The 27,071-nt window shown below is 52.5% G+C and overlaps 10 protein-coding genes and 1 non-coding gene across 11 annotated transcripts; 5 read left to right on the top strand and 6 right to left on the bottom strand.

Annotated features, from left to right (window-relative positions):
• The first annotated feature begins 1,243 nt into the window (after positions 1 to 1,243).
• Positions 1,244 to 5,696, top strand: B0T26DRAFT_845764 (uncharacterized protein). The gene is made up of 4 exons (XM_060447593.1): positions 1,244 to 2,192; positions 2,264 to 4,219; positions 4,297 to 4,679; positions 4,751 to 5,696. Exons 1-4 carry the CDS (start codon positions 1,515 to 1,517, stop codon positions 5,388 to 5,390), a joined length of 3,657 nt encoding a protein of 1,218 aa, XP_060299589.1. The 5' UTR covers positions 1,244 to 1,514; the 3' UTR covers positions 5,391 to 5,696.
• Positions 5,697 to 5,796: 100 nt separating this feature from the next.
• B0T26DRAFT_868184 (uncharacterized protein) lies at positions 5,797 to 6,400 on the bottom strand (the record flags this gene model as incomplete). The annotated part of the gene is made up of 1 exon (XM_060447855.1): positions 5,797 to 6,400. Exon 1 carries the CDS (start codon positions 6,283 to 6,285, stop codon positions 5,797 to 5,799), a length of 489 nt encoding a protein of 162 aa, XP_060299588.1. The 5' UTR covers positions 6,286 to 6,400.
• A 3,283-nt stretch (positions 6,401 to 9,683) lies between these two features.
• On the bottom strand, positions 9,684 to 9,782 carry B0T26DRAFT_t39. The gene has a single exon. It is a non-coding gene; the product is annotated as a tRNA-Ile (tRNA).
• A 197-nt stretch (positions 9,783 to 9,979) lies between these two features.
• On the bottom strand, positions 9,980 to 12,097 carry B0T26DRAFT_691523 (uncharacterized protein). The gene is made up of 2 exons (XM_060441140.1): positions 11,629 to 12,097; positions 9,980 to 11,562 (listed from the first exon to the last, which is right to left on the bottom strand). The coding sequence occupies exons 1-2, from the start codon at positions 12,013 to 12,015 to the stop codon at positions 10,027 to 10,029; spliced, it is 1,923 nt and encodes a 640-aa protein (XP_060299587.1). The 5' UTR covers positions 12,016 to 12,097; the 3' UTR covers positions 9,980 to 10,026.
• Positions 12,098 to 12,313: 216 nt separating this feature from the next.
• Positions 12,314 to 14,496, top strand: B0T26DRAFT_637497 (uncharacterized protein; the record flags this gene model as incomplete). The annotated part of the gene is made up of 2 exons (XM_060436932.1): positions 12,314 to 13,488; positions 13,545 to 14,496. The coding sequence occupies 2 exons, from the start codon at positions 12,314 to 12,316 to the stop codon at positions 14,494 to 14,496; spliced, it is 2,127 nt and encodes a 708-aa protein (XP_060299586.1).
• Positions 14,497 to 14,562: 66 nt separating this feature from the next.
• On the top strand, positions 14,563 to 14,916 carry B0T26DRAFT_609113 (WD40-repeat-containing domain protein; the record flags this gene model as incomplete). The annotated part of the gene is made up of 1 exon (XM_060435870.1): positions 14,563 to 14,916. A coding segment is annotated over one exon (354 nt), but the record flags the coding sequence as incomplete, so codon positions are not given.
• On the top strand, positions 14,833 to 15,517 carry B0T26DRAFT_691520 (uncharacterized protein; the record flags this gene model as incomplete). The annotated part of the gene is made up of 2 exons (XM_060441139.1): positions 14,833 to 14,976; positions 15,054 to 15,517. A coding segment is annotated over exon 2 (284 nt), but the record flags the coding sequence as incomplete, so codon positions are not given.
• A 2,548-nt stretch (positions 15,518 to 18,065) lies between these two features.
• Positions 18,066 to 18,929, bottom strand: B0T26DRAFT_671493 (uncharacterized protein; the record flags this gene model as incomplete). Its single annotated transcript, XM_060439335.1, has 2 exons — positions 18,066 to 18,643; positions 18,713 to 18,929. The coding sequence occupies 2 exons, from the start codon at positions 18,927 to 18,929 to the stop codon at positions 18,066 to 18,068; spliced, it is 795 nt and encodes a 264-aa protein (XP_060299583.1).
• A 1,015-nt stretch (positions 18,930 to 19,944) lies between these two features.
• Positions 19,945 to 21,344, bottom strand: B0T26DRAFT_691518 (dienelactone hydrolase). Its single transcript, XM_060441138.1, has 2 exons — positions 21,152 to 21,344; positions 19,945 to 21,096 (listed from the first exon to the last, which is right to left on the bottom strand). Exons 1-2 carry the CDS (start codon positions 21,185 to 21,187, stop codon positions 20,278 to 20,280), a joined length of 855 nt encoding a protein of 284 aa, XP_060299582.1. The 5' UTR covers positions 21,188 to 21,344; the 3' UTR covers positions 19,945 to 20,277.
• A 304-nt stretch (positions 21,345 to 21,648) lies between these two features.
• Positions 21,649 to 23,606, top strand: B0T26DRAFT_737680 (uncharacterized protein; the record flags this gene model as incomplete). The annotated part of the gene is made up of 5 exons (XM_060443482.1): positions 21,649 to 22,046; positions 22,110 to 22,188; positions 22,293 to 22,640; positions 22,702 to 23,349; positions 23,520 to 23,606. 5 exons carry the CDS (start codon positions 21,649 to 21,651, stop codon positions 23,604 to 23,606), a joined length of 1,560 nt encoding a protein of 519 aa, XP_060299581.1.
• Positions 23,607 to 24,175: 569 nt separating this feature from the next.
• B0T26DRAFT_691513 (uncharacterized protein) lies at positions 24,176 to 26,677 on the bottom strand. The gene is made up of 2 exons (XM_060441137.1): positions 26,033 to 26,677; positions 24,176 to 25,887 (listed from the first exon to the last, which is right to left on the bottom strand). Exons 1-2 carry the CDS (start codon positions 26,227 to 26,229, stop codon positions 24,426 to 24,428), a joined length of 1,659 nt encoding a protein of 552 aa, XP_060299580.1. The 5' UTR covers positions 26,230 to 26,677; the 3' UTR covers positions 24,176 to 24,425.
• Positions 26,678 to 27,071: the final 394 nt, after the last annotated feature.

Below are 27,071 nucleotides of genomic sequence, written 5' to 3'. Positions count from 1 at the left end.
ACCTTTCTACTCATTGCAGCCACGGCAGTCATGCAGCGTCTGCCATGGAACCACCTATTTAGGTATAGAAGCCACCTAATTTCACTTGCTACCGTACCCTGGTATTCCCTTGGCGTTGGTGCCTCGAAGCTACCAACAAATGCCACCCCGAGTTTTGACGTCATCACACAGACAATGGAGTGGAGTTGGATTCGAGTTTTGATGCCGTAAAATTCCAGTCGACTCTCTCCTTTATTCCTCTCTATTTTACCGCCTTCTTCAGGGTGGCACCGAGCTTCCCTACGAGGAGGCATAGTTAACGTATCCTCTTGGCGCCGAAACATGTGTTTTTCCGAGAATTGGAGACGTGTAGTGCAATAATCGGAGCCACAGATCCATTACTCTGCACGGAATAATACCCAGTCAATTCCTGCCCCCCCAGGGGGAGGCAGGCTCTCCAAGCTTCACCTACCTTAATTTAGGTTTTCCTGCCTTGACATCGGACGGCCTGTTGTTTCGTTCCAGCGGGTGTCTCCTGAAGCGGGGCCAGAATTGCACATGTCGCTACCTGTAACTTGGAAGACAGGTGCCAGCGCATACGATAGTACTGTACCTTACCTAAGGTAGCGTAGGCAACCTAAGGCACGCATGGAATAGGTTCTCTTACGCAACTTCTTTTACGTTGGCTACAGCTCGCTGCCCCTAATGTTTGCCCCTAGCGTGCTCGACTGGGTTCAACCCGTAATGTCCGTGCTTTTATGGACGAGGATGGCTCTTGGACCAATCTGAATCGGGACTTTGACCTTCCATTCTCACGAATTCCTCGGAATTGGTGCTTGCATTTTTTGTCGTCAATTGTATCCTTTTCCTTCTCTACCTTAATCATTCGAGTTCGTCCCATATTGATACGTCCAGACTTGTTCACCAAGGCCATATATACCAGGCCAATGGCTGAATCACGGCGCAATACTGTTGGTGGTTCGGCCTCTTCGATGACCGTCGTGCAAGACAACCTGCAGCGCCAGCCAGGCGATGGAGGCCACGAGTGGTGCGCATCTCAACGATCCTCCCCTGCCATTGCCCCTGCGCCTGCCATTGCCCCTGCGCCTGTCATTACCGTGACCCCTGTGGTAAGCAGCCCCACTATATCCCCACCTTTCCTCCCGACCCCGCCAAAGCAGGGGAATGGAATGCCGCGACAGGCCTGTCCCTGCAGCAATCCGATGCGACCTGAAGCTGGAGCTGTTCGTGCCAAGACCTGTTGGTTAACCTCCCGTCACCTTTTCTTGGCGCCTCAGCACCAAACCGACAACCGCCTGCTGAGACTGCACTCTTGTCCCGGCCCACCAGCAATTGATGAAACCCCGAGCCCGACGACTTCGTTCATTGCGACGTGTCTGCAGCCAGCGCCGGACGCTGTTGACACGTCGGCGCGCCGGCTCTTCCTCCAGATTCCTGGCAACCCGCCCTCGCGCGCCGCCTTCGACTCCTCGTCGCCCTGCGCCAGCACCTGCAGCAGCGCCACCGACCTCTCCATGCGATCCGCCTCACCCCATGGCACCGACGTGTCAACGGCCGCCACCTCCTTGTCCGGCACAGAGTCGCCCATGACTTTATATACAGGCTCGCCGAGGCAGAATGGAGCAGCCCATCTCCCGGTCGACTCGCCCCGCCGCGCCCCGCTTCCTCTCGCCCTCGACGTCGACGCCGCTTTTGCCTTTCCGCCGCACGCGCTTGCCGACATGATCGCCTCCAAGAGTCTGGCCGAACTCCAGGCACTAGGAGGGATGCAGGGCATTACACGGGGCCTGCGGACGGATGCGAAGGCCGGCTTAAGCCTCGACGAGACTTGGACCGGGGGTGAAACACACGAGTGGGAGCACCAGGAGGACCTGTTGGGCGGCTCCTCGTTGCTGGCGAAAAGACGGGCCGTCTTCGGGACGAACCGTTTGCCAGACAAGCCGATCAAGGGCATCTTCCAGCTCATGCTGCTTGCTCTGAACGACAAGGTCTTGATACTCCTCTCGGTTGTTGCAACCATCTCGCTCGGCCTCGGCCTCTACCAGGCCTTCTGGGTGTTCCACGGCCCCGGCCAGCCTCGCGTGGAATGGGTTGACGGCGTCACCATTATGACTGCCGTTGTCATTGTTGTTGTCGCTGGCGCATTGAACGACTACCAGAAGGAACAGCAGTTTGCGCGGCTGGCTAAAAAGGTAAGTTTTGCGCTATGTTCTTGCCCTGTGATCCTGTCGAAGAATGGTCGGATAGCTTACAATGCATGTAGAAAGATGATCGAATGGTCAAGGTCATCCGCTCGGGAAAATCCATTGAGCTTTCTGTCTATGACATTCTAGCAGGGGACATTGTCCACCTCGAGCCTGGAGATCTCGTCCCCGCCGACGGCCTTCTCGTATCCAGCCACAACATCCGATGCGACGAGTCGTCCGTAACGGGAGAAACCGACCAGATAGCCAAAGTTGGCGGCCACGAGGCGCTGGAAAGACTACATACCGGCCGAGGCTTGCGAGATGCCGACCCATTCATCATCTCGGGGGGCAAGGTCTTGGAGGGGCTCGGCACCTATATCGTCACTGGCGTGGGCGTGAACAGTGTTTATGGGCGACTCAGGATGGGCCTGGAAGAACCATCCGAGGCTACGCCACTGCAGCAAAAGCTCAGCGCTGTTGCCGATAGGATTGCCACGACCGGAGTTGCAGCGGCCGTCCTGCTTTTCATTGCCCTGGCTGCCAAATTCTTCATCCAGTTGCCCAGCAGATCCGACTCGGACTTTGAGAAGGCTCAAAGCTTGCTTAGAATTTTCATCGTGTCCATCACAGTCGTTGTTATTGCCGTCCCTGAAGGATTGCCGCTCGCTGTTACTCTGGCGCTCGCAATTGCCGTGACAAGAATGCTCAAGGACAATAATCTAGTGAGGGTCCTGTCTGCGTGCGAGACAATGGGAAATGCCACAACCGTCTGCTCCGACAAGACAGGAACCCTCACCATGAATAAGATGAAAGTTACAGCTGGCATGGTTGGAGCCGACGGCCAGTTTGCGAATCACCGCACCCGATTCTCGAATTTCGCCTTAGCAATCAGGGCACCGGCACTTGGATTCGGTTCTGCAGTCGCTGATGCCGACTCCACGACTTCCGGTTCGAGTACTGAGCAAGGCAGCAGCTCTGCATCTACCTCCACCGGCCTGTTCGTCGCCTCAATTGCTGCAGAAGTTCGGGCGCAGCTGGTTCAATCAATTGCGATCAATTCGACAGCGTTTCAGGGCGAATGCGACGGCAGGCCAACCTATATCGGCTCAAAGACAGAGGCTGCACTTCTGACCTTTGCCGCCGAACGGCTTGGCATGGGCTCACTTCACGAAGTGCGAGCCAACGCCGAGGTTGTGGAAATCTTTCCTTTCGACTCGGGCCGGAAGTGCATGGCCACGGTGACACGGCTCGGCGGCAACGCGTACCGAATGTACGTAAAGGGTGCGCCCGAGATTTTGCTTGACCAGTGTGACCGTATCATCGCCGATTCGGCACGCTCTATGGAAGAGATCCAATTGACCCACGAGCGTTGCGAGAAAGTGGTCGAAACCGTAGATAGATTTGCGTCTGAATCGCTCCGCACCCTCGGCCTCGCCTTTCGGGATTTCCCCTCCTGGCCACCACCAGCCACCGAGCCTGACATGGGTACTGGCCGTGTGTCGTTGTTTGATAGCGTGTTTCAGGGCCTCACCTTCTTCGCGGTCATGGGCATCCAGGACCCGCTGAGAGCGGGCGTCGAAGAGGCCGTGGCGCTTTGCCAGCACGCGGGAGTGTTTGTGAGAATGGTTACTGGCGACAACGTCAAAACGGCAACAGCGATCGCAGCTGCAAGTGGGATTCTGACCAAAGACGGCGTCGTCATGGAAGGTCCCGAGTTCAGGAGAATGTCGGAAGGACAGATGTTTGCGATTCTCCCCAGGCTGCAGGTTTTGGCACGATCCAGCCCGGACGATAAAAAGCTGCTGGTCAGGAGGCTGAAGAAGCTCGGCGAGACTGTGGCTGTGACAGGTGACGGAACCAACGACGGGCCTGCTTTGAGGGCTGCTGACGTGGGCTTCTCCATGGGCATTTCCGGCACTGAAGTCGCAAAGGAAGCCTCGTCGATTGTGTTGATGGACGACAATTTCTCGTCGATTGTCAAAGCAATTGAGTGGGGGCGGACAGTCAACGATGTGATAAAGAAGTTCCTGCAGGTAAGGGGCTAGGGGACGTTTTCTACCGCGACCAGTGTCGACTTGACGTTATTCACACTGACACATAATTCTTGCAGTTCCAACTCACCGTCAACATCACCGCAGTCACTCTCACCTTCGTGTCAGCGATTGCGGGCGATACTGAGGAAGCAATACTCACCCCGGTTCAACTTCTCTGGGTCAATCTGATCATGGACACTTTTGCCGCCCTGGCGTTGGCAACAGACCCCGCAAACCCGAGTGTTCTCAACCGCAAGCCCGAGAGGAGAGACGCGCCACTCATCTCGCTTACCAGCTGGAAGATGATTGTCGGACAGGCTGTCTACCAGCTCGCCGTGACATTGGTGCTGAACTTTGCTGGAAATGACCTGCTCGGCTACGACACACCAGGGAAGCAAGAGGCCCTCAACACGCTCATATTCAACACGTTTGTGTGGATGCAGTTTTTCAACCTATACAAGTGAGTTGTCTTGTCTCAATCACTGCCCCGGCGATTTTCCCTTTGCGAAAATGTTGACTTATCTGTTGTAGTAACCGGCGACTTGACAACAATCTCAACATAGTCGAGGGTATCTTTCAAAATCCTTTCTTCATCGCCATCAATGTTGCCATTGTCGCTGGCCAAGTCTTGATTGTTTGTTACGGTGGAGAGGCCCTGTCGGTGGCGCCACTGACGTCGAAGCAATGGGGAATTTCTCTTCTTCTGGGCTTTCTTTCCATCCCGGTTGGGATGGCCATACGGTTCATCCCAGATAGCCTCGTTCGCAGGGTCCTTGGATGGAGAAGGCAGAGGACAGAGCGGACGAGACTCCAAGTTTCTCTGCCACCCGTGGAACACTGTTCCGACACACACGACCCCATGTCATGGAGCCGGGCCATTGAGAATGTACGGTGCAAGCTCATGCTTCTGAGGCAGCCCCGAAGCTCGCGGCTTGGTAGAATCAGTCACAAGATATCGGCATTTATGTACGGCAAGACCCTGTCGGACGGGAGCGGCAGTACCCCTGACGAAAGGAGCCCCTTGCTCGCGGCCAAGAGCAGCACCGGCACGAGCGGGACGAGCAGCCTCAGACTCCAACATCACAAGTCGGATTCAAGCTTTGCGCCAGCCGCGGTCATGGCGGGCATGGTGGCGGGAAGCGTTGCGGGATGGCCGCCCCCCAACGGCTAAGTTTACGGTTTTTAGTTGTTTTGATGAATATTCCAAACGAGTCGGCAAAAAAAGGGAGTTGGAGAGCGGAATTGTCCTTTGGGGAGAATAATTAACACGAGCGTTTGCATTCTAATTTTAATTTGTAACTAGAACGTCAAGTACTTGCGAAGCGACTGTGTAATGATTACTCCTTGGTTTACCACAACTTTGCTCCTATTCACACTAGGCTGTGATAAGACTCTACATAAATTGGCCCAGATGGGCATTTGCAAGACGGTCAATAGAATTGTGTACCTAATTAAGATGGATCTGGAGCAACCATGGTTAATGCAACTATTTCCGTCTACAAAATTCCCACCACATCTTCAGCCGCGCCAATCTCTTTCGCGTCGCCGATTCTCGCGCAACACGGCAAGTACCTAGTTCAATTTTCCGTTGTCGGGAGCTCATCCAGCATCTTGCAATACGGAGGTAATGGAGTTGGAGGTTTGAAGCCGACGCGCCCTCTTGCCGGCCTCCACACGTCCGCCCACTCGAAGGGGTCGTCGCTATCGCTAGGGTTGGCCTTGATAATTTCGTCGATCTGGCCGTCATCCCAGGGCTCGCCGGGGTCGAACTTGCAGCGAATACAAGAGGAAGGATCCCCATTACACACGGCCTTGAGGAGCTCAGGGAAGCCCTTACATTGGTAGGGTTTTACGGTTGCTTTGAGTAGAAAATCCAAAGGGCTCACGCGGCTGGGGGGAAAGGCCCGGTCGATGGCGGTTTGCCAGGCTGCGTCGGCCTGAACGAGACCCCGGAAGATATCCGAGGAAACATCCGGCGCCGGATTGCCGTCGATGACTAGAGTGATAGCTTCGGGGACAGCGGGTAGAGCTGCCTCGGCCATCCACTCCGCTATCGCTTTTGTCATGCCTCGAGGTTGCCGAGCTGTTGGTTACGCGAACTTAACGAAAGGGCGATTTTCACCACTACGAAGTCGAGGCGCAGACACCTTTCCCCCACCGACTGCCGCACCGGTTTCTACGATTCAGGGTGTAGTCGCTGGCGCTGATTGGCACTCCTCGATAGTCCTCACAACAGCGAGAGTCACAACTTTGACATTCACTGACTTGAACGGGGTTACTCGAATACTGACCACCTACACTTAACGACGCAAAAAAGACGACTGCCGGGTCTGGACCAGCCCTAATTGTGCCGTCGCAGCTTAAGACTTTAACAAAATCGCTTGGTCAGCGAACCGCGACGCGCCGCTTGACGTGGATGTACGTTAGAGGCGGCGATGGGGCTTGGGTTAGTATCATAACCACCGATGCGCCGGTTACGATCACAACAGTGCCACTCATAGACTCAAACGGTGTCCCCACCGCCACAACGACAGGCTACGTGGCGGCCACTGATCCCATCACACCGCCCGTCCTCAATGGCTTGTCGGGACCTGCCAAGATTCATGTCCTGCCGCTGTCAGCAAGAGAGTACTTTACAGGCTCGTTTGTTCCGGTGCTCCTAGGCACAATCCTTTCCATCCCAATTCAGATAATTGACACGGAAATCAAGCTCCTTCTGCCCTTCCATGCCCTCTCGCGCTCCAGAGGGGGGCCGCGGCGGTAGAGTCGCTGCTCATGGCACCAGGCAGGATCTCCGGAATTGCCAACAGCTTCAAGCTCGTATTCCGACACAGAGAACCCCTGTCGCTTTTGAGAAGTTCAAGGAAAGTTGCTAAGCAGGGACTTTCCTTTGGCCCAATCTTGGGAATGGTTTCTGGAAAGAATAGAACGGGTTGATTATGCTGGTTATTATTCACTAAGAGAGGCACGGATGGTATCGACACGACGTAGAGCGACGGCGTGACAGGCTAAATATGGGGGAGGAGGGAGCTTGGAACTTGAACACCATGGAGATATGAATATACCAACCACTCGTCTACGTGAAACAGCTAATGACACGTATATACTTTGGGTTCATCATTGCAAAGCCTCAAACCGTTAATAATAGATAGGACGAGAGATATTAAATCTAGAAACGCTCGTAACCCCCACGAGCATGTAAAAATATCAATAGAGGAAGCATGTCATAGCCCAAGACAAGAAGACACACTAACATAAACCAACTTCTAAACCTTTGCGATAGTGGATGCGGCATTCCCACCGCCCCATTCCATCCTCGCCATCAAACTGGGTACCTTCTGGTATCGCTTACGAACCGAGTGTTGATCCATTCCAGTGCCCGCCCGGTATTAACAAACTTGGCTGGTTGCCAGTTGGTGGAGAGCACGGTATTGTCCATGTCTTCGCCAGCATTCTTTTTTCTTTGTCCCGATTTTTCGATCCTTCTCTCTGTCAATCACCAGTCAACAAACCCCGACCAGACGGAACACTTACAACGACCTTTTTTGGGCTGTCCTTTTCTACAAACCGGATTTCAACCGTGCATACTGCTTGGGCTGCAAGATAGCCAGACTTCTGGCTTTTTCTCAGGTTAGTAGACCCTGAGTACTTGGCAGCTCATTGCCTGAAACAACTCACGCTCATATAATTGCTACAGATCCATATTGCCAATTCTAAGTGTTGGTCTTGGCTCGGGAGTTAAATGTCAGTGCCTTTTTGCACACCTATCGCTGTATGAGCGTTGTATATCTGCTGATTGGTTTTGGGATTCTAGTCCATACGACAGCCCAGTACTACTTCGTCTCGGACAATGTCGGTCTTAAGGTGTACGCTGGGCTAGCACCAATTGGTACTCATGCACTAGAGCGACGTACAATAGCCTAATTCGTCGGATTTTATTCTCTTTGGGTATCAAGTCTGCTCCGCAATTCCAAGTACGCAACGGGGTTCCCTCTTCCGGGCTGTGGCAATGCCAGCTCCTGCAAAGCCTTTGTTCTTCCCAACGGTCTGGAGATATCCCGCCGGTACCTTCCCTTCCTGAACTACTCTATCCTATATGACACTATCTTCGACAACACCCAGACCATATTGATCCATAAATCGCCAGGAATTTTAGTTAGCTTTGATAACCTTGGAGATGATGTGGTCTTTGACTCGACATTCGAGTGCGTATATGGCGCCGGGCTCATCAACGACACTATAAATTTGTATACTCTAAATGGGTGGTTCTATTGCCGTCGGTAAGTTCTCAGTCTCGCAAGGAAAATACTGGCTTTAGAAGCTGATTTCGAGTATCTGAGGATAGGCCAATTGTCCACAAAACTTTGTGATGAATAACAGGTGCAAGACCGATCGATCTTGGGCATCCCAACCGCCATATATCAAAACCAAGATGTCGTTATATCGATAGTCAACCAGGACGGCATACGGCCGGCAGAATCTATCAATCATCAACCTTGAGCCCATTGGGGATCGGGTGCCCATTCATATCAGTACGGCGGAATAAATAACCATCTTCGCGAAAATCCTCGCTCCCACACCAAAGACAATCGCGAACGACATATACAGCGTAAATGCTTTTGCTCTCACAATAGCTTCACAACGCGGCTACCTTGCATACTTCCCCGAAAACTTTACGATGGTCAATTTGCTGCAAAATCTTTTTGCAATTCCTCTTATATTTACTACCACCGGAGTGCAGTTGGGTAATAACTCCATCAGCAAGTTGGGACAGTTAGCGCCTCCTGGGATGAGCACGGTGTTTGCCCCGCCCGAAGAGATGGCCACCAGGGCCATAGCAGGATCATCAAGCCAGTGTCTCGTCATCTAGACCTGGACCGGTGCGCTGTTCATATCAAGTACAATAGCGCTGCTTATGCTGGTCATCTTTGGGATATGATAGATTCTGCGGCTTCCAGAACGAGTTCCCATCGTGTCGGGCGTTGCTGAAATTGACATGATCAATTTAGCACGACGCATCGAAGTGCATAAGCTGGCTCGGTTCAAGGGCAACTCTGGAGAAGAAGAGCATTTAACCCTGGCCGAGTTTACAGGGGACATTAACACTGCTTCTCCGCGCGACATAGCCAGGAGATTGCGAGAGGTTCGGGTTCGTCGTCGCAAACCAGTTACTGGTGGGGAGGAAACAGGTACCGTTGCCGGAAAGATGCAGTAGTGGACCATAAATTTACAAGATTGAATTAAAGTCCCAAAACAAATTCCAGCACAAACAAACATCTCAGAAAGAAGGCAAGGAAAAAGAAATAGTGAGCTTGTGAAACAGAAACAAACTTTGTCAGCCAGTAAGAAAACTGAATCGTGAAAACTAAATCATGCAGCTTCCACCAGTGACTAGAACCATACCATAAGGTATTTCACTCTCGTGGAAGCCTGAAGAATAGGGGTGAAAAAAGCAAAAGTTTACTGCCCAGTAACAGGATTGAACTGTTGACCTTCGCATGACCAAATATGGTCCTTTCAGACGATATTAGTACGACGCTCTAACCAGCTGAGCTAACCGGGCTCTGCGGTGATTATTTTATTTGATGGATTAACCGGTCGGGAATGGATATTATGTGGGTTTAGGTGGCCGTGGTGAGTGGAGTGCTCAATAGGTGGATAGAGTTGGCCCGGGATGTGGATACATGCAGTTTGGGTCAACGGAAAGGAATGGAGTCAATGTCAGTTGCTCGAGAGGTTTCAAAGAACTGACATTTGTTAGGGCGTGTTTCATTTAACACCACTCATTACCTCACAGTACGCCGCCATCATGGCATGGCTTCAGGCCATACCCTTGAATATGCCGCCAAGGGCTTGATCACGCCCTCGTACACGGACTCCCTGAACCTAACGTCTGCGAAGCTCGGCCTTGGCCCGAAGGAGCAGTCTAAGCATCGCCTCACAACGTCCGAGATGTTGGCCCCGCTTTCTCCAAGTACCTTCTTAGCCCACTTCCTCGCAGTGCTAATGTCGGTTTGGTCGTTCGGCTTGTTGTCCTTGCCGTAGTAGTCCTTGCGGAATGTGCAGTCTTCGATGTTGTGGCCGAATATGAGTTCTAAGATCATCACGCCCATAGTGAAGAGGCAAGCCCGCGTTGATTCCTCAGCGGCTTGTTGCAAGGGATTGCAAGAGGCGAGAGTGTGTAGTAGGTGTAAGTTGTTTTCATCCTCTATCGCGTCCACATCCGTTGGGGTGAGTGAGAAGTCTTGCGCCACAAAGGGGTGGCTGCTGCACAGGGCCAACGAGTTCGTAGCATCTGCGAGGAACATGAATCTTTCCTTTGACCAAGTGGTGGGAAGCCATGGCGACGAGTGCGTCTGGAGAAGCGCTGACGCAATATGGGCGGCGATCTCAAACCGGCGTTGTCTGGGGACGTCGATTTGGGCTTCGTGATATGCTTTTAGAAGCTCAGGGAGTGTCAGCAGCTTCAGTGACTGGCCCGCTTGGGATGGAGCCTGACGGCGCCGTGGGAGCTTGGAGAGCTCTAGGTGCCGGTCGAATTCGTCTCGGAGCATACCCCTCAGAGTTCCATGCTCACAAAGAAATGCGCAGAGATCTGAGACTATGGACTGTTGTTGGCTGTCATCTTCGGGTCCAGGAACAGCTTGCAGCTCCACTGATGACTCCACGGCGGGAGTGACTGAGATCGAGATCGTTGACGTTGAGTCAAACATGACCTTTCGTTTTGCAGACTGATTAGTTGAAGACTGCTTCAAAAGCTTTTGCGACATCCGGTCCAGAAGGCTTCGCTTGTTGTCCTTCTGAAGCATTGCTTCTTGAACTGACTTAAGGGGCGTCGATTGATGAACAGACGCCACTTGCGCCGAAGTCATCTCGCTTGATTGTAACTCGAGTGCGGATGTCGACTGCTTGATCTGTAGCCCAGCTCTGGCAGCTGTGGGGTTTAATACTTTCGCGCGAATCACAACCTCTTGGATTGGGTTCCCAGAATTGTCGACCTTGAACAGCACGCTGAGATTGTTAGTCTTTGATGGTTCGACGAGGACTTCCAGCTTGAGATGAGCTTCATGGCAGTGAGTGTTTACTCGACAGTTCCACTGCTGGCGAAGGACCCTGTGGATTAAACAGGCATGTTTCCGCATCTTTTCGAAGCTCTCAACGGGCCCAGACGCCTGCCTTCGATCCGATATCGGAATCAGCCGCTCGCTGTATCCCAAGATGTCTTGGAGCTCTTGGTTATGGGCTGCTAGCTTCTTCACTTTCTTGTGTTTCCCTTTGGAGAAGCTAAGTTGGAGCCTTTTATACTGCCACTGCCACGATTGCTGCGGTTGCTGCCAGGAAACCTGCTCTTGTGTCAACACACAAGCACATCGTGGGGTAGAGTCAGAGCAGGCTATTACTACGCGTACCTTTCCATTCTCGATCTGAAGGAGCTTGTTCAGGTCGTCCATCACACTCTTCATCCTGCTGACGATGCGAAGGAATCTGTCTAGCTCGCTCGATAAGCGCTGCTCCAGGGGCCCATCAAGGCTGCCGTCTTTCCAGCGCGGATCAGCTGGATCAGCAACCAACTTCAGCAGGTCTTCATTGTTTGTGACAATCGGGTCCAGCAGCCGGATAAGGTTCTCGTTGTACCGCATCGTCTGGTGCCTAATGTCGTCGACGAAGGCGATGAAATGGGTCCGGAAATTCCACCATTCTTCGAGCGGCTCAAAACTCTTGCGATAGAAGCTGAGGCATTCCAGAAGGACAGGAAAGCCTCCCAGCACAAGGCCGGCCACTTCAATTCCCGACATTCGATCTGAACAAGGCCAAAGAGGAAGGAACGCTTTAACGTGCTGTCTCGTCGGTGGAGGTTGGAACTTCGATGGATGAAATTTGTTAGTGCAAAGAGTGTAAAGACTTAGCTGCACCTGCCCGTCGTCGCGGAGCGGGGTAAGACAAGCTTGGCAACGACGATGTGTGATGATTGGGTGATGGTGGGTTCTAGGCACCAACTTCGCCGCACGGGAACACATCGCTCCTTCCATCATCAACATCTCTATCCCTCAAGCAATCTGGGAAGGTATGCACCCTGCGCCTCCTCAGAGCAAAATGGAGCACAATGGCTGGACACCCGATGTTCTCGAAGGCCATATTGACAGCACAGACAGCACAGACAGCATAGAAAACATTTCTGAAGCTGCTAAGAACTGTTACCTTGCCCTTGACGCCCTTCTCAATGCCATTCCGGATGACACGAGTGACCAGGTCATCCAAGCAATCCCGGGAAAGGAAGCTGTCAAGAAACGCGATGTGGAGCAGCTGTGGGGAAGATTTGAGCAATGGGCTGGCAACCTCGGTGCCATGCAGCCTCGAACCTCCCCCGTATCACTCGAGCACCGCCTGCGAAATAGCCCTGCCGTTAAGGAGGCCATACTCGGGTTTCTCCTCAATCTCTATGACTCTACCGAGGCGGCAACGGATATTATCAGCGGAAAGCGCATCAACAGAACAGCGAGCATGTTGGTGGATTCAGATGTCGATCTGGCCGAGTATTACATCTCATCCAGCGATTCCGGCTCGTCTCTCTCGGCAAGTTCCGCCGAGACTCGGGATCCTGAAACCTCGATATCGGAAATCCACGAGCTGATGTCGGCAATAAAACACGCCATCGACAGCTTGTTCAAGGCGTCCGACTTTATACGAAAGTTTGCTCCCTCAGAAAGACGCCAGCGGGCATCCAGGACGTCGCCATTTGACAGCCATGCCGACAAGATGTATCTCAGGGATCGGTACCCAGCTGCCTCGCGGAAGAACGAGCCACTAGTGATGCGACTTGGTGAGGCCAATGCTCGAAGGAGGCAGTATTTTAAGTATCGGCGGGACCACAGCGCCCGGTTGGCGACCTTGCCATCCGACGAGATGCAGTTCGCCAACGCTCCCAACCCCGAGTCTCGGTCACTTTCCAACCATACCAAGCCAATCGAGGGCCAAGCTCCTGGGCCAAGTGCCGATAAGTCTGCCATCTCAAAGGCCACAAAACTCACTTTGTTCGCAGAGACAGAGGCAACAGAGCTTGTGATGGGAAACTTGGAAGCTGCGACAACATTTCTCGAGCCTACACCCTCTGTGGCTTCCTTTGCAACATCTATTGTTGAACAATCAGACGACCCATTGTCATTCCCACCAATGCCCCAAGAAGCTCTGGATACCTCATCTTTTATTTGTTCATACTGCCACATGGTCGTATCAATGAAGTCGTCCAAAGACAAGAATCATCAATGGAGGTGAGAAATTAGTCTTCTTTTACCCCACACGGATACACTAACACATCACCCTGAAGAAAACATGTCATCAATGATCTTCAACCATACATATGCACGTTTCCAACCTGCTCGCTAGATGCATTTACCTCGCAGCATTCCTGGTTTGAGCACGAACTTCTCAAACATCGCAACAATTGGCGCTGTCAAATATGTCACGACCCTGATGCTCCAGCCTTTGGGACGGTTGAGGAAATACACCGCCATATTACACAATCCCACAGCGACGTTCTCGAAAAGCAAGTTGCCGACGTTGTCGAACAGTCACGTCGACCACTGCAATGGATCCCCGCAAACGACTGTCCACTGTGTGATGAAAACTGGGCATCTGCAGATGTGGGAAAAGGCGACGGACATGTCATCGTGGTTGATCCGGATCAGTTTCGAAAGCACCTCGGTCATCACCTACAGCAAATCGCGCTTTTCTCTCTCCCACGCGCGCCCCCGAACGAAAACGCCGGCTCAAACGAAGTAATTGGCTTACTTCCAGATCAGGAACATGTTCCAGCCGCGGGCTACAAGTGGGTTCGCGAGGACTGCGGTCGCGGCTGGAGCGTCATTGCAAAGAAACGGTCAACATTCATTGCCTTCTCGGCCTTCCTAAAGAAGCTGGAAGAGACTAACCGAAACATGCCTACCGTCGATGCTAAAGACAAGGTGTCACTCGTGCGCACGCTATACCATCCACAAAGCTCTCCAATCTACTCGGTGAGCATCTCTCCAAACCGAAGGTTTCTTGCTGTTGGTTATAGAACCTCCGTCGCGATATTTGACCCTGCAACGTCCCAAAACCACTGCATTCTCTACTATGGCCCGGGGGGTGAGACTATCTTCGAGAACAACATATATGCGACCCATTACCGCTGTTTGATCTTCACTGCCGACTCTAAATACCTCGTAACAGGAGGAGACGAAGGAAAAATCATGGTAGGTTCAACGCTTGTCGTAAGTTCACGTCGCTACCTTTCGTAGGCTGAAATTTTGCTTTGTCAGATTTGTGATGTTCGCGAGAAACGGATCGAAGACAATTGGTACTCTGGGCACCTCGGGGGCGTCTCTGCCATTTCTCTAGCGTCTCAGGATGGGATGATTCTTGTGTCCGGAGGGCGGGATGGGGAAGTCCACTTTTGGGACCTGACCTCCATTGGGTCAAATTCTCTAAAAGATCTCCGAGCCAGCGGTGCCAAGATCGAATCCATTACAGTCTCGCCTGACTTCAAACTTCTGGCCGCAGGAGACGCAATGGGAACCCTGAGTGTCTGGAACTTGGACGGGTACAAGCTACTATTCTCGGTGATCGCCCACAGACTCGAAGTCACCGCCGTGGCATTCACCTCGAGTAGCCTTTGCCTCTACAGTGGCAGCCGCGATGGAACCATCCAGAAGTGGGACGTCAAGGAATCAGTCACCGTCAAACCCCTTACTCGGCGTTTGGGCACAACAAAGACACAGGTACCCAAGCCCAGATCTTTAGCGCCACTGGCGTTACTTGACGTTTGAAAGAGTTCGCTAACTAGCTTCCCTTGCAGTCTCTCATCACAGTCATGTCATTGGTTCCAGAGACGATGTATATGATGACAAGCTTTGTTGACGGGACCATCCAGATGTTCGATCATTGGGAAAATGAGGTGCTCATGAGCATTCAAGTGCATCCGAAGCGCGTCAGCTCGTTTGCTATATACGAGTCTGAATGGGCTCCAACTTCTGGGGGGTTCGACATTGAATTCGTAAGTGGCTCCAGCGATGGAAGCATCCGTATGTGGTCATACAAAGACAAGAGTCTGGGCTATTCGCGAAGGACGCGACGGGCCCCATACTCGTTGCTTGAGTGATAAATTGAAATAGACGTGAACAGAAGAATTTAACTTGCCTTAGGCAGGTACCCACCTATGGTGATGGGGTACTAAGGGTACTTGCAATGGTAGTCTTTGCATTACGCTGTAATTACCCCCCATACGTGGTATGGGTGCTTATAGTTCCCACCAGGTTTCGAGTTCGATTCAGCGTGGTTGTTTCGATTCGGAGCTTGAGTTGAAGTTTTTTTTTTTTTTTAGCTTTGTTTTGCTTTATTCACGAAACTGCCCGTAGGAAGGAGTATCAGGAACGCAAAATCCATGAGACAGGAGTTCTGCGGAAAGGAAGAAATTGAAAGGGGAGAAAAAGACGGATTTCTCGGACAGCCACGAAGAACTGACATGCTTGATTGACACCACTTTTGGTCCCATTTGCGCGACAACTGCCCGCGGACTTTATTTAGGACTCGCCAAGGGAGAAGGTCTTGTCCAATCCTGTGAGCTCAGTTCTCCATCTTCATCATTGCTCGACATAGTCCCCCAGTGCCACTGGTAACTATCCCCCAGAGCCCGCTTAGTTGGTCAGGAACGGCAAGGCCATTATTTGAGAGATGACGTCTCGCTCCTTCGCATTTCCCATGATTTGCAGCCATAATTAGGATTAACAAGTTGTGCGTTCCGCCAGCCAAGCGAAGCCGACTCCCTTGCTCAGATGGCATCCCCAGCCTTTCCAGGATATTTTCGGGGTGCCCACCCAGAGAGATCCAACATTGGCCGTGAAGGACCATTGAGGATCAGGAGGCCGCGAGGAACTAGAAGGCGAGAAATTTAGACACTGACAGGCGCAGAGTGATGCGGGTCCAACCCATCGGTCACCAGAAGCCACTGGTTCAGCTTCAAGTGGCATCTGGGACGCGACGGCAGCCGCGAGAGAGTCACGATCAGAGGCTCAACCAGGCGTCCTGGACAAGGCTTCAAACTTTGACGGTAAGTGCGAGCGCGGTAAAATCTGAAGGTAACACTGACAGTGTTCATGGAAGGCACGAGTCCACGATTTTAGACCGCGAGCTTCCCGCGCTTGCGACATCGAAGCGTGATGGCTTCACTGTGAGTTCAAATGTGGGACATGATGGCCCCAGTCGGCTTTATTAGTGGTTCCGACGAGCAACTAGAGCAAGGGCAATTGCATGACTCTCGCTCCCCATCTGGCCTGACCAGCCGTTACGTGAACCATCCGCTGTGAAATGGAGCCCGGCTTTACCTGCTTCTTGCCAAGTGACTCCCTTCTCCCCCCTGCGCAAAAGCACCCCCCTCCCTCCTGCTTTATTGTTCGGTTTGTTTGGCGTGTGAAGTGACATGCACTCAGCTGCGGCAAGTGACTTGAGGGGGAGAACATTCGCGATTCTCGCTGTCGAATCAGAGGCACTTGGTGTCAAATTAGATCGCCCGGTACGAGTACAAAAAGAACAAGAATGCTGCAATTGACGAAAGGGTCTTCCTTGCACACACCTTCCAGTATAAAAATGAGGCTGTGAACCAATGCGGTATTCTTTTTGATGATAGGATTGCTAGAAGTCTGGCACGCGGAACAGCGTTGAACGCTCCCGGCAGATGAAGGGGACTACACGCTCAAGGGCCATGGCCGTAGATCGACCCGGCGCGGCAAACTGCGTCTCGGAGAGGAGCTTGTGATCCTCGAAGAGCTTCGTAAAGCGACTTGTCATGATTTTCTCTAGCATATTGCCCAGACAAGAAAGCAGAGCAATCGGCCTTCAGCTGCTGGCCTTAACGTATGTCTCCTTCTTGATCGTGAAAGTGGTCGCCTCCCTAAAAGCTCTAGGGCTGATTTAGCGTGGTTGTCAGTGAGTAGTTCTCGTCTCGAGCTAGCCAGCACAGGAGGGCAGGGAATTTAACATACTGATTGGGGCGCTGGGTCCTGGATAATTTTAATAAGACACGCATGCCCAGTCTGATTGGGCTAGGATACAGGGATCGCCACTACAGGCCGCTGACGATCCGGGGAGCCGGGCTCTGCGATAATGACAGACCCGGTTTATTGCTTGCGGTACGCCCAGGAGAGGCAATGATGCCCCACCAGAATGCGAGTCTACAGCCGTTTTGTTCTGCAATGGCCTGGCGGGCGCGTGTGACGACTGTAAACAGACAAACATGGCATGTTGGACACGGGCAATTAACAGAACGCAATTAGCTTGACGAGCAAAAATTAGAATGATAACGTTTAATGAATTTTAGTACTCTCATTACTTAATTTAACACTATAATAGGCTATTTATTGTCTTGTAAGCCATATTACCGATTATAATAAGTTATTACTTAGTAGAGATGTTGTTAAATGCAACGATAAGTAGGCCAACGCGCGCATACTAAACAAGGGGTGGTGCGCTTCGAGAACAACAACAACAACAACTCGTAGTCTAAATGCTGTATGCTGCACTCCAATATACACACTGGGCGTCTTTCAGGTCAGCCGATCAGAGGGGCAACAATTATCTGCACGCTCGGCGCGTGCTGTGAGCGCACAATACCTGGGATAACTTCATTAGTGTAAGAAAAGAGCACCCCAGTCCACATGCATTCGTTCTCTTCCCCAATTTTGAAGCCACCACAGCTGCGATGGCATTCCGAGAGAAGTCGACGTCCTTCTCAGCCTTCAAACAGAGGGTCAGAAACTCATCCTGGCCGGGTTCCAAGACAATCTCGGGGTCACTGTGTAAGCGCTCCAAGTTCTCACTGGGAATTGGAATGACCAAAAACACGGATACGTTGGAATGGTTCCAACGGATTGCAAAGATGAGCCGCGTCTGCGACTAGGAGAAAGCGACCGACCCGCATGTTCTCAGTCAGGCGCTGGTGTACGCGATATAGGCTGAAGTTGGCGAGCACATAATCCTGGGGCTTGGGGTTTCCTGGCAGCATTGTCTCAAACTTCATCGGCTGGCGAGCAGCGAGCTCTTCGTGGGAAAGGCCACCCTGCTCGCTATATGAGACGCCCCACATGCCGTCCTTGGTAATGCGGGAGGCCATGTGCCAATGCTCTGGATGGATGATGAAGTTCGCATCTTCGTAGCCATACCGGTCAAAGTCGTAATAAACGTTGGTGGCCACAATCTGTTTGTCCCATGTGAACCCTGGAAAGGTCATGTCGCCCTGCAGAGACCGTCGGATCTGAAAGTTGGCGCCATCGCAACCCATAGTGTAGTCTGCTTCCATACGGATCTCTCCAGCAGAAGTCGACACTTGAACCCAAGCTCTGGCCTTACTTTGGCCAAGCTCTCCAGCCGCGCAGTGCCCCCAATTGACCTCTGCTGTTGGTTACCGTTGTAAGTGAAGGGCGAGAATTGGCCCAAGCTTATCTAGGGGCAGACATGCCATACGGTCTGGGTGGTCGTCTCCAAGGATGCTGTTGTCCAGGCCAGCTGGATAGGCGCCATCCAGTTTGCCCCAAAACATCTTTTTCGGAACGAAGCCATCGGCGAGCACGTCCTCGATAACCCCGGCCCGACGCAGCTCACGCACTGCAGGTGGTACATAGTGGGCGGCACGAGGCCGAACATCCAATCCATAGGCGCCATCGACGACTGTCACGAACATGCCATGCTTGGAAAGAAGGGGACCAAGCAATAGACCAGCAGGGCCAGCACAGACCACAAGAACCTTTGCAGCAATTATCTATTAGCTGGATTTGAGGATGAGCACGAAGGGAAATTTCGTATGTCTCTATACCTTGAAGCTTAATTCCGCCATAATCTTGAGATATAATATTTTGTATGTCCGATCTTGGAATGAAGAGAAGTAGTTCGTATGGAGCGAAGTGCTTCGGTAGGAGAGCTAAATAAAGGAGAAAATGCTATGCGGGGAGGAGTATCGTGGGGAGATTGATTTGCTTCGGTGGTTCCACATTCTTTCACATTTTAATATACAATGGCCGCTCGCTATTTTCTATAAATTGTTTCGTCCAATAGACCAATCAGAGGGCCGAGAACTCTGGGAAATTTCCTCGTCAAGTAGAAGATTCCCTACAATAGTGATGTAGTCCCCGGATTAGATGTTATCGTATAATATATTCACACATGAGTGTGACATAAATTTTATTTTTTATTTTTTCCTAATTATTCTTTGAGACGGAGCATCTACATTAGGCGCCGCTTCACCGCTTGGAAACCCATATGGCCAGGCATAAAATTAATTACCCAATGAGCAATGAGCAGTGTCTCCTGGCGCAGGACCGCCTGTCTGCTGGCACGACAACTTCAGGCTTCGGCTGCTCAGATCCAACAGCGACCCCGTGGCCGGCATCGACTGCAGTTTCATGGGAGGTGACGGCTTGAGCGGATAATATCTCTGGTATTGTCAAGGCTAGGGAATATCTGGCCATGTATTGTCGCTTTGCATAGGTATCCACATCTTCCAGTGGCTCAGAGGTAGAGTCATAGTCCGAGTCCGGGATTTCCTTGTTCGTTGGTGCTCGTGGGTGGAGCATGTTGGTAGTAGCGTTCCAAGACGGATATGGAGTGGCTTTTGCGTGAGGTAGTTTGATGACTCCATCGTGAACTGCGGGGCGTCTTCTTGTAGACGACATTATCGGTCTATTTAGCATGTTCTAATATGGATAAACCAAGCATTTTGTTTCGCAATTATCTAAAGTATATATTCAGTTTCTCGAGAGACAGGGACTGGTCGCACAAGTAGTAGCTAGAAAGAACAAACACATGAGGAGGAGAACCAATCATGCAAAAGTAGCAACAGCTATCGTCACAGGGACGAGAAGTCTGCGATAGTCTAATATATTGAAAAAAAAAAGTAGAATCGCAGCCGGGCGGAGTAATTACGAGCAGATAGGCAGGCGGGCAAATACATTTGGTGGCTAGAAGGCATTGTAACTATGCACTGCGAGCCTGTAGAGAAGAATGCTAGCATGAGATTGCACGTCAAGCGACGACTAAAGCCATCGCGCAAACCATTCCAGGGCCTGTTTCTCAGAGTCTTCCAAGCACTTTCTCTCGGCTGGGTCGTCTGGGTTTCCGCGCACGGCAAAGCCATGGCGTCCGGGCTTGTAGACCCTGTGCTCTATCTCGGGCAGTGTCGCGCCGGCTTCCTTCGCTTTGGCGTGGATCGCCTCTATCTTGGCCTTGGTCTCAATTTTGACGCCGATGTCCTCGAGTCCCCAGCCACAGCTGATGGGCACAACGGGGTTCTCGGCGTCGCCCGGAAGCACCAGGTTGCTCGGGTGCAGGGCCACGGCAGCATCAACCAACGGTACCCTTTTTCCGTCCAAGTCGACCATGTTGGCTTCCCGGGTGACGCGGAGGGCATATTTTCCGCCCCAGCAGAAGCCGGCGATGCCTATCTTCCTGGTGGGCGGTGTGGCGCGGCGCAGCGCCTCCAGCCAGTCCATGCAGACTTTGTTGGTAGGGGCTTCTTTGTGACGCGACATCCACATGATGATGGACGGGGCGCGGGCCAGGAGCCCCGAGTACTTGGCAAGAGCGGATTGCTTGGAGGCGTCGACGGGGATGGCGACGTCAGCAAACTTGAGCGGAGCGGGGTCGCCGTTGAAGAAGTCAGGCAGGTACACGAGCCATTCGCCGCTCTTGGCGTAGGCGTCGGCGATCAGTTTGTTGTTGGGCAGAAGCAGCCCGAAAATGTCACTGTAAATGACAATAATGCCCCGGGGATTGGTGCGGTTTCCAATGACATATGTGTTCAGGCCGTGAATGGTTTCTTCAGTGCCGAGGGGTAGGCCCGCATGGATCGTGCCCTTTTTGGGGGGTTTAGAGGGAATTCAAGGGTGTGAGGCTCGACTTTTGACATACCTTGATGCACTCATTGCATCCTGTTGAGGGGTCCATGGTTGCGAATTCGTTGGTTGGAGTTGGTTACGAGTAGGGTTTGTGGCTTTACTATCTGGTAATTATTCTTTGCTTAATGAATCATGGGATCATAGATGTTTAGGGAGAGCTTGGCAGTACGTTTTTGCGAGCGCGAAACCTTCCCGATCGGGTCTGGCCAACACAACTGGCCGACTCCGGCCCGGGCAGTTTGTTCTTGGCTCCTTCAAGCCCGTTCTGGCCCGAAGTGGAATAGCGCACTCGCTCGTCACGGCCACGTCAGTGCTTTCGGCTAGACCGGTAAGACAGTAGCCTGTTCCTTGGCACGCAGCAGCCGCTTCGCAAGCGCGAGAAGCCGGGAACGAGGACGCAGTTAACGGCCAGGTTGCTGCTACCAGGTAACCCACCAGTTCCATCTTCTACCTTACCTCAGGTAGCAATATTAGCGACGACTTCTTCAATTGCCAGCCCGAGCACAGAGCATGTCGCAAGTGCCTGCAACTTCGGTTTCGGGTTCAATTTCGGGCTCTGGCTCAGCTTCAGACAAAATCGCCCCCAACCCATTGTCGTCAACACCCGGTCCTGCCGCTCCTGTGGTTGCTACTGCTTCTCTGGTTCTGCGGCCGTGCTCCAACTGCCGCCGCGCAAACATTGCATGCCTTCAAAGCCATCGCCCGCCAAGATGGATCCACCGCCTCCAACATTTCACCCGCTCTGCCACCGCACCTAGCACTATCGGTGCCCCCGAAGGTACCAACGGCCCCAAGCAACAGGGCGTTGATAAGGTCGTTGACAGGCTGCGGAACCGCGAGGCACTCGTCAAGCAGCTCAGGGCCCAGCTAGAAGAGGCACGCGCTGCCGCGAGCCCGCCCGCCCTCCCGTGATGCAATATGCCAGTATCCCACCACACAGATGCTGCCGCGCTCCCAACTCAATTTGGAAGACTCGTTGTCCGCGATGACGACGATCCCGGCCGCAGCCACTACGCGGGCACCGGCTTTTGGTCTCGTGTAAACTACGAGGTATTTTGTCACTTCATGACCTTGGCGCCCATCTCGTCGAGGCGCTGCCCGCGAACTGCCCGTAGCTCGATGATTTAAATATGTATGCCCACGATATTACAGAGGATACCTGTGATGATTCTGACGACGAATCAACGCCTGGAGTCTCAGCTCCCGCCCTAGCCGAGCATGAGCGGACATCCTCAGGGCGACATGCGTTCTTGTTTCGACACAACCCAAGTCCCTCGGTTCCCAGCCTTCGCGAATTCTATCCAATGCCCTCGCAGATTCCTGTCCTCCTCGACATCTTTTCTGAAAACTTGAATGTGGCAATGGGGCTGCTTTATATGCCCATGGTTGTCCGGATGGCCCGCGATTTGCGCGGTAGTGATATGGTCCGTCTTTCACCTTCCAACCAGGCTTTGATGTTCTCCATCTACTATGCTTCCATAGTCTCTATAGAGGAAGATGATGTTAGTTCTCGCCTGGGCTTTGAGTTCATACCGGCGGTAACCAGCCACCAACACTGAGCAGGTTATGGCCAACTTTGGAGAATCCAGAGTCGGCCTCTCTCTCAAGTATCCCCTCGGTCTCGAGCAAGCCCTTGCCGAGGCCGACTTCTTGAACGCCCCTGATATAATCCTGTTCAGGGCACTCTCTTTATTTATCTGCCTGCTTCTTCGCCACGATAGCCCGAGGTTAGTATGGATGATGACGGGAATCGTTATCAGGATGGCCGAGTACCTTGAGTTGCATCGAGATAGCACAAATTTCAGCCACTTGACGGCCTTTGGGATTGAAATGCAGCGAAGGCTCTGGTGGACAGTTTGTAGGCTGGATTTAGGGGCATATAAGGACCAGGAGACCGACTTGGCCATAGCGAGCGGCAGCTTCGACGCCAAACTGCCAGGCAGCATCAATGATGCGGATATCAGCCCTGAGACAAAGGTGATGCCTTTGGAACGCGATGGAATAACCGACATGTCGTTCTCTCGCATATCCATCGGTCTTTACAATATCACGAGGCGAATAATCGAGCTAACCAAGGGGGGTGCTGTAGATTTGCCCGACCAGAGCCGCCTCTTGAACAAGATCTATCAAGAGTATGAGGATGGCTACTTCAGATACATAAATGACTCCGGTAACGTTGCGTATTGCGTTGCAGTCATCATCGCGCGGCTTGTCATGGCTAAAATAACGCTTGTCGCTTTTCTGCCTATTCTCTTCCCAAGTGAACAGTTCCCGCACACGAGATTCCATCAAAGTTGCTTATTGCAGCCATCGAAGTGGCAGAGTACAATCATGCGTTAAACGGTAAACAAGCGTGCCGCCATTGGCGATGGGTTTACTAGACGTACACGCATTGGTACACCATCATATTTCTCTTACTTAAAACTTCGGGCCGATGGCCATGGTCGCCTACTATCGAGAGAGCTTAGGTCGCGCCCCATAGCAGCTGCCTAGTTCCAGCACAACCCGCCACGTACAAGGAAACCCACACGTCTGGTTCCCGCTGCGCAAGCTGATGGCTAAAGCCCGCAAACATCGCAATGCCGAGGTCAGCCCCCACAGTCCGACCCACACGCCGTTGCAAGTCTGGATGTAGAAGATCAGAAGCTGCCGCGCCCGTCAAGCTCTGAGTTGCTGCCGTCCGAAGATATTAACACACTATATTATGACAGTCTAGGAGGCTCAAAACGCGCTGACCCATTGATGATTAGATCAAACGCAACTGAGCCCGGCGCCACGGCGAGCGATCCCAACAAACTTTCCACGGGGCAAGCAGCTATTAATAGTGACGCATTTCAGTCAGGTATCAAGGATTGGTGGTCAGACGACCATCCCATGGTTCCGAATCTTGGCGCTTGGCTGTGGGCCGAGGGTGACAACTCCACTGATGTGTTTCCAATCCTGACATGGATGGTTCCTCAAATGGTCGAAATATGCACTTGGACGGTGGCGAGGTTAACTGGTATAATTGGGTTGTGTTTACGGAAGGGTCTTCAGCGTAACTTGAGATATACGGTAGTTGATTATGAGACAGTCTACTACACCGCATACTACCTATTAGGTGGACCAGGTAACACAAAGGGAACGCTCCGATTCTATTTCGTTAATGGATGTGTTATTCTGTACAGTGTTAGGATGAAATAAGGAGAGATTGAATCAACGCCTGTTCAAGTACCAGATATTCTCGAAGTCTGACCTCAAAACGTGCCCTTCCAGGGTAGCCCAGGATGAATTGGCCGCTCAGCCTGTCAAGTGAATTGAACATGGTCGGTAGGGATAGCCTCCAGGTACTTCTCTAGGCGGCGATATGCGTCCTGGCCAACCAGTCGGGCTTCATCCTTTTCACCGGCCGCGACAAGGGTATCCTGAAGTAGCCATAGGTCGCGTACAAGCTGCGGATCCGTTTCACCCTGTGAGTATTCACGGAGCGCCACAACCGCCTGCATCATGTCCACGACGTCACCAGAAGAGGGTTCTGATACGATGTCGGTCTTGCTGCGGAAGCCGCCGCTGAGGTCCAGGTTGACGAGGCTCCTGATCACGCTGGCTAGGTGGCCTGCCTGGAGGCGTGACACGACTGGTGTTGTTTTAGTGCTGGAGGTGGCGGCGGCATTATTCGGTAAGGCATCCATGGCCGCAGACCATCCGTCTATAACCTTGGCTTTCACCAGGGCAGCAATCATAGACAGGATGTTAGAAGTGTCGGCCCCGTTTGGAAAACCGGCCCCATCAGCAAGATACAAGTCACCGTGCTTACGCAGGGCGGCAATGCTGCTGGTGCGCAGCATAGCAAAGTCACGCGGTGGCGACGCATCGGTCCGTGGTCCAAGCAAGCGCCCCAGCACCGCACTCCCGTCGTCACCGCCATCAACACCGAAGGCCTCGTCGGCAACCGCGGCCACCATTGCAGCAGTCGATATATCCGCCAAAAACGCCTCGATCTTGCTCCCACAATAATCTATAAAGCTAACAATATTTTCCGGCGGTCCGATCGACGAGCTATCCCACAGTAGCGAAAAATATAATGGCAGCAGGCGCGGTTCGAAATTGCCGAAGACGAGTTCGGCGTTGAGGACCCATGCGCGCTGTAGCAAAAACTGGAGTGGCATTGCGCTGTTGGCACGGCCATCTCGGGCACCGCCGACAGAGCTCTCGGCGATCTGGCGTATAGCGCGCAGAAATCCGGGGAGCGGATGAGAGGCAGGCATACGGCCATCGACCAGCGCAATGAGATGGGCCAGCAACATGTGAAAGAGTTGCGTCTGGCGTAGTGTCACCAGGGTGTGCATCATCTCGAGAAGGTTCCATATCAGGGCGGGTGCATCGAGCACTAGCAAGTTCTCGATGAACAAGAAGGCATGGCGAGCCATCCTTCCGGCCATGTGCCCGCGGCGCCTGTCCAGCAGGTCGATGACCAGCTTGAAGTCAAAGCTAACGTCCTTGACTCGGTTCGCACACTCGGGCAGGTAGGCAGGCACCTTGCGGCCATCGAGCCGCATCGACTCAAAGAAGGCCACGCTCCATGTGCGCACGGTGGTTAGGATTAAGAGGACTGTGGTGTCATGGTGGCTCGATGAGCAAAGCTCTCCGTCAAGGGTAGTTTCCGAGTCGCAACCTTCCGGTTTGCTCCAGCAGTCGTCCCTTGGCTTCTTCCGTCTGATATTTTTCTGGAAGCCCCACTTGAAAAAGCGCTTCTTGTACATCTGTTCACTGGGTTTGTGAGCAACCAAGGTAAGGAGGGTTATTTGAGCAAGACTGAGAGATACTAATTGGGGTCGGATAGGTAGGCGCCCAAGGCAACCAAGCTATAGATTTATCGGGGGCCAAATGGTGTTATGTGTGAGGGTGTCCTTACGTTGCCTTGAAGCCCAGCTTCTCCATGGAGCGCATGATGGTGCGCAGGCTTCGACGCTCGCCAACATACAGTTGCTCGATCTTGGGGCGCATTCTGAGCCAATCAGATTTGCTGGGCGCCGGGACCTGGTCCTGTTCCTGTTCCGCCATCGACGCGTTTGGGTCTTGGGGCCGAGGAGCCAGTACTGCAAACTTCATCGCCGCGGTTTACCCTCGGGAATGCAATGGGTTAGATTTTGGAACCTTTTCCTGACGTTGAGTGGACGAGGTTCCGGTGAAGAGGCGAAGGTGGATAAATGTTGACTGGCGAATGCGTCCATGTCCATCGGCGCGTTGTGCGCTGACAGGGACGGATTAGTAATGCCAAGATATTTCTGGGAGGGAACTTTTTCTCGAGTCCTTATTGGCTGGGAGGCGAACTTCGTAATGACCTTACCTGTATTCGTACCTTGCACTGCTCAGATCTTAAGAACAGCCGCATACCAACCTAGAAGCTCGTTGAATTCGTGCCCCTACCTACCTAATTATGCTAACAGACCAAAGGGGGTCAGTTGAATTATTAAGGGCCACTCGCCCGAAGATAAAAACATGCAGTTTCCCCCCTCTCAGTCACTAGCGTTACCTACTTTCCACGCCCTTTTGTCACATCACATAATTATCCACGATAACGTATTTGATAAGCGAGTTAGCCATGATAAGCAAGTTGGCCACCTTAACGAGACCGGGTAGCGTGCGCAGTCAAATGCGATAAGAAATTGATAAGATCACTAACAATTTACTAACATCTTTTTGCTTGTGCCCCACCAAATCTCGTTAAGGTGGCCAACTCGCTTATCATGGCTAACTCGCATATCATGAACGTTAATCCCGAATTAGATCTTACTAATTCCAGCACGCCTCATCGATTACCATGTCTGCTCAGCTCGGGAAAGCTGCTTCTTCAGAGGCGTCTATCGTCACTTAGGCCTCGCGGCAACAAACAACTGGACATGAGGCAGCCAACTTGGGCTTGTTAGCGACCGTGCATGAGGGGTGCTGCA

Source organism: Lasiosphaeria miniovina (assembly GCF_030549165.1).
Source record: "Lasiosphaeria miniovina strain SMH2392-1A chromosome Unknown B0T26scaffold_2, whole genome shotgun sequence".
In the NCBI taxonomy this organism is placed as follows: Eukaryota; Fungi; Ascomycota; class Sordariomycetes; order Sordariales; family Lasiosphaeriaceae; genus Lasiosphaeria; species Lasiosphaeria miniovina.
Note: the sequence above shows the minus strand (reverse complement) of the source record. Positions and strands in the feature narration are given on the sequence as shown.

Coding starts and splice junctions, on each gene's coding strand:
- B0T26DRAFT_691523 (XM_060441140.1), bottom strand. CDS start 12,015: ATGTCGGGAATTGAAGTGGCCGGCCTTGTGCTGGGAGGCTTTCCTGTC. Junction 11,563..11,628: donor TTCAGATCGAGAATGGAAAG/GTACGCGTAGTA, acceptor ACACAAGAGCAG/GTTTCCTGGCAGCAACCGCA.
- B0T26DRAFT_691518 (XM_060441138.1), bottom strand. CDS start 21,187: ATGGACCCCTCAACAGGATGCAATGAGTGCATCAAG. Junction 21,097..21,151: donor GATGCAATGAGTGCATCAAG/GTATGTCAAAAG, acceptor CCCCCCAAAAAG/GGCACGATCCATGCGGGCCT.
- B0T26DRAFT_691513 (XM_060441137.1), bottom strand. CDS start 26,229: ATGAAGTTTGCAGTACTGGCTCCTCGGCCCCAAGACCCAAACGCGTCG. Junction 25,888..26,032: donor AAGCTGGGCTTCAAGGCAAC/GTAAGGACACCC, acceptor TCACAAACCCAG/TGAACAGATGTACAAGAAGC.
- B0T26DRAFT_845764 (XM_060447593.1), top strand. CDS start 1,515: ATGCGATCCGCCTCACCCCATGGCACCGACGTGTCAACGGCCGCCACC. Junction 4,220..4,296: donor TGATAAAGAAGTTCCTGCAG/GTAAGGGGCTAG, acceptor TAATTCTTGCAG/TTCCAACTCACCGTCAACAT. Junction 4,680..4,750: donor CAGTTTTTCAACCTATACAA/GTGAGTTGTCTT, acceptor TATCTGTTGTAG/TAACCGGCGACTTGACAACA.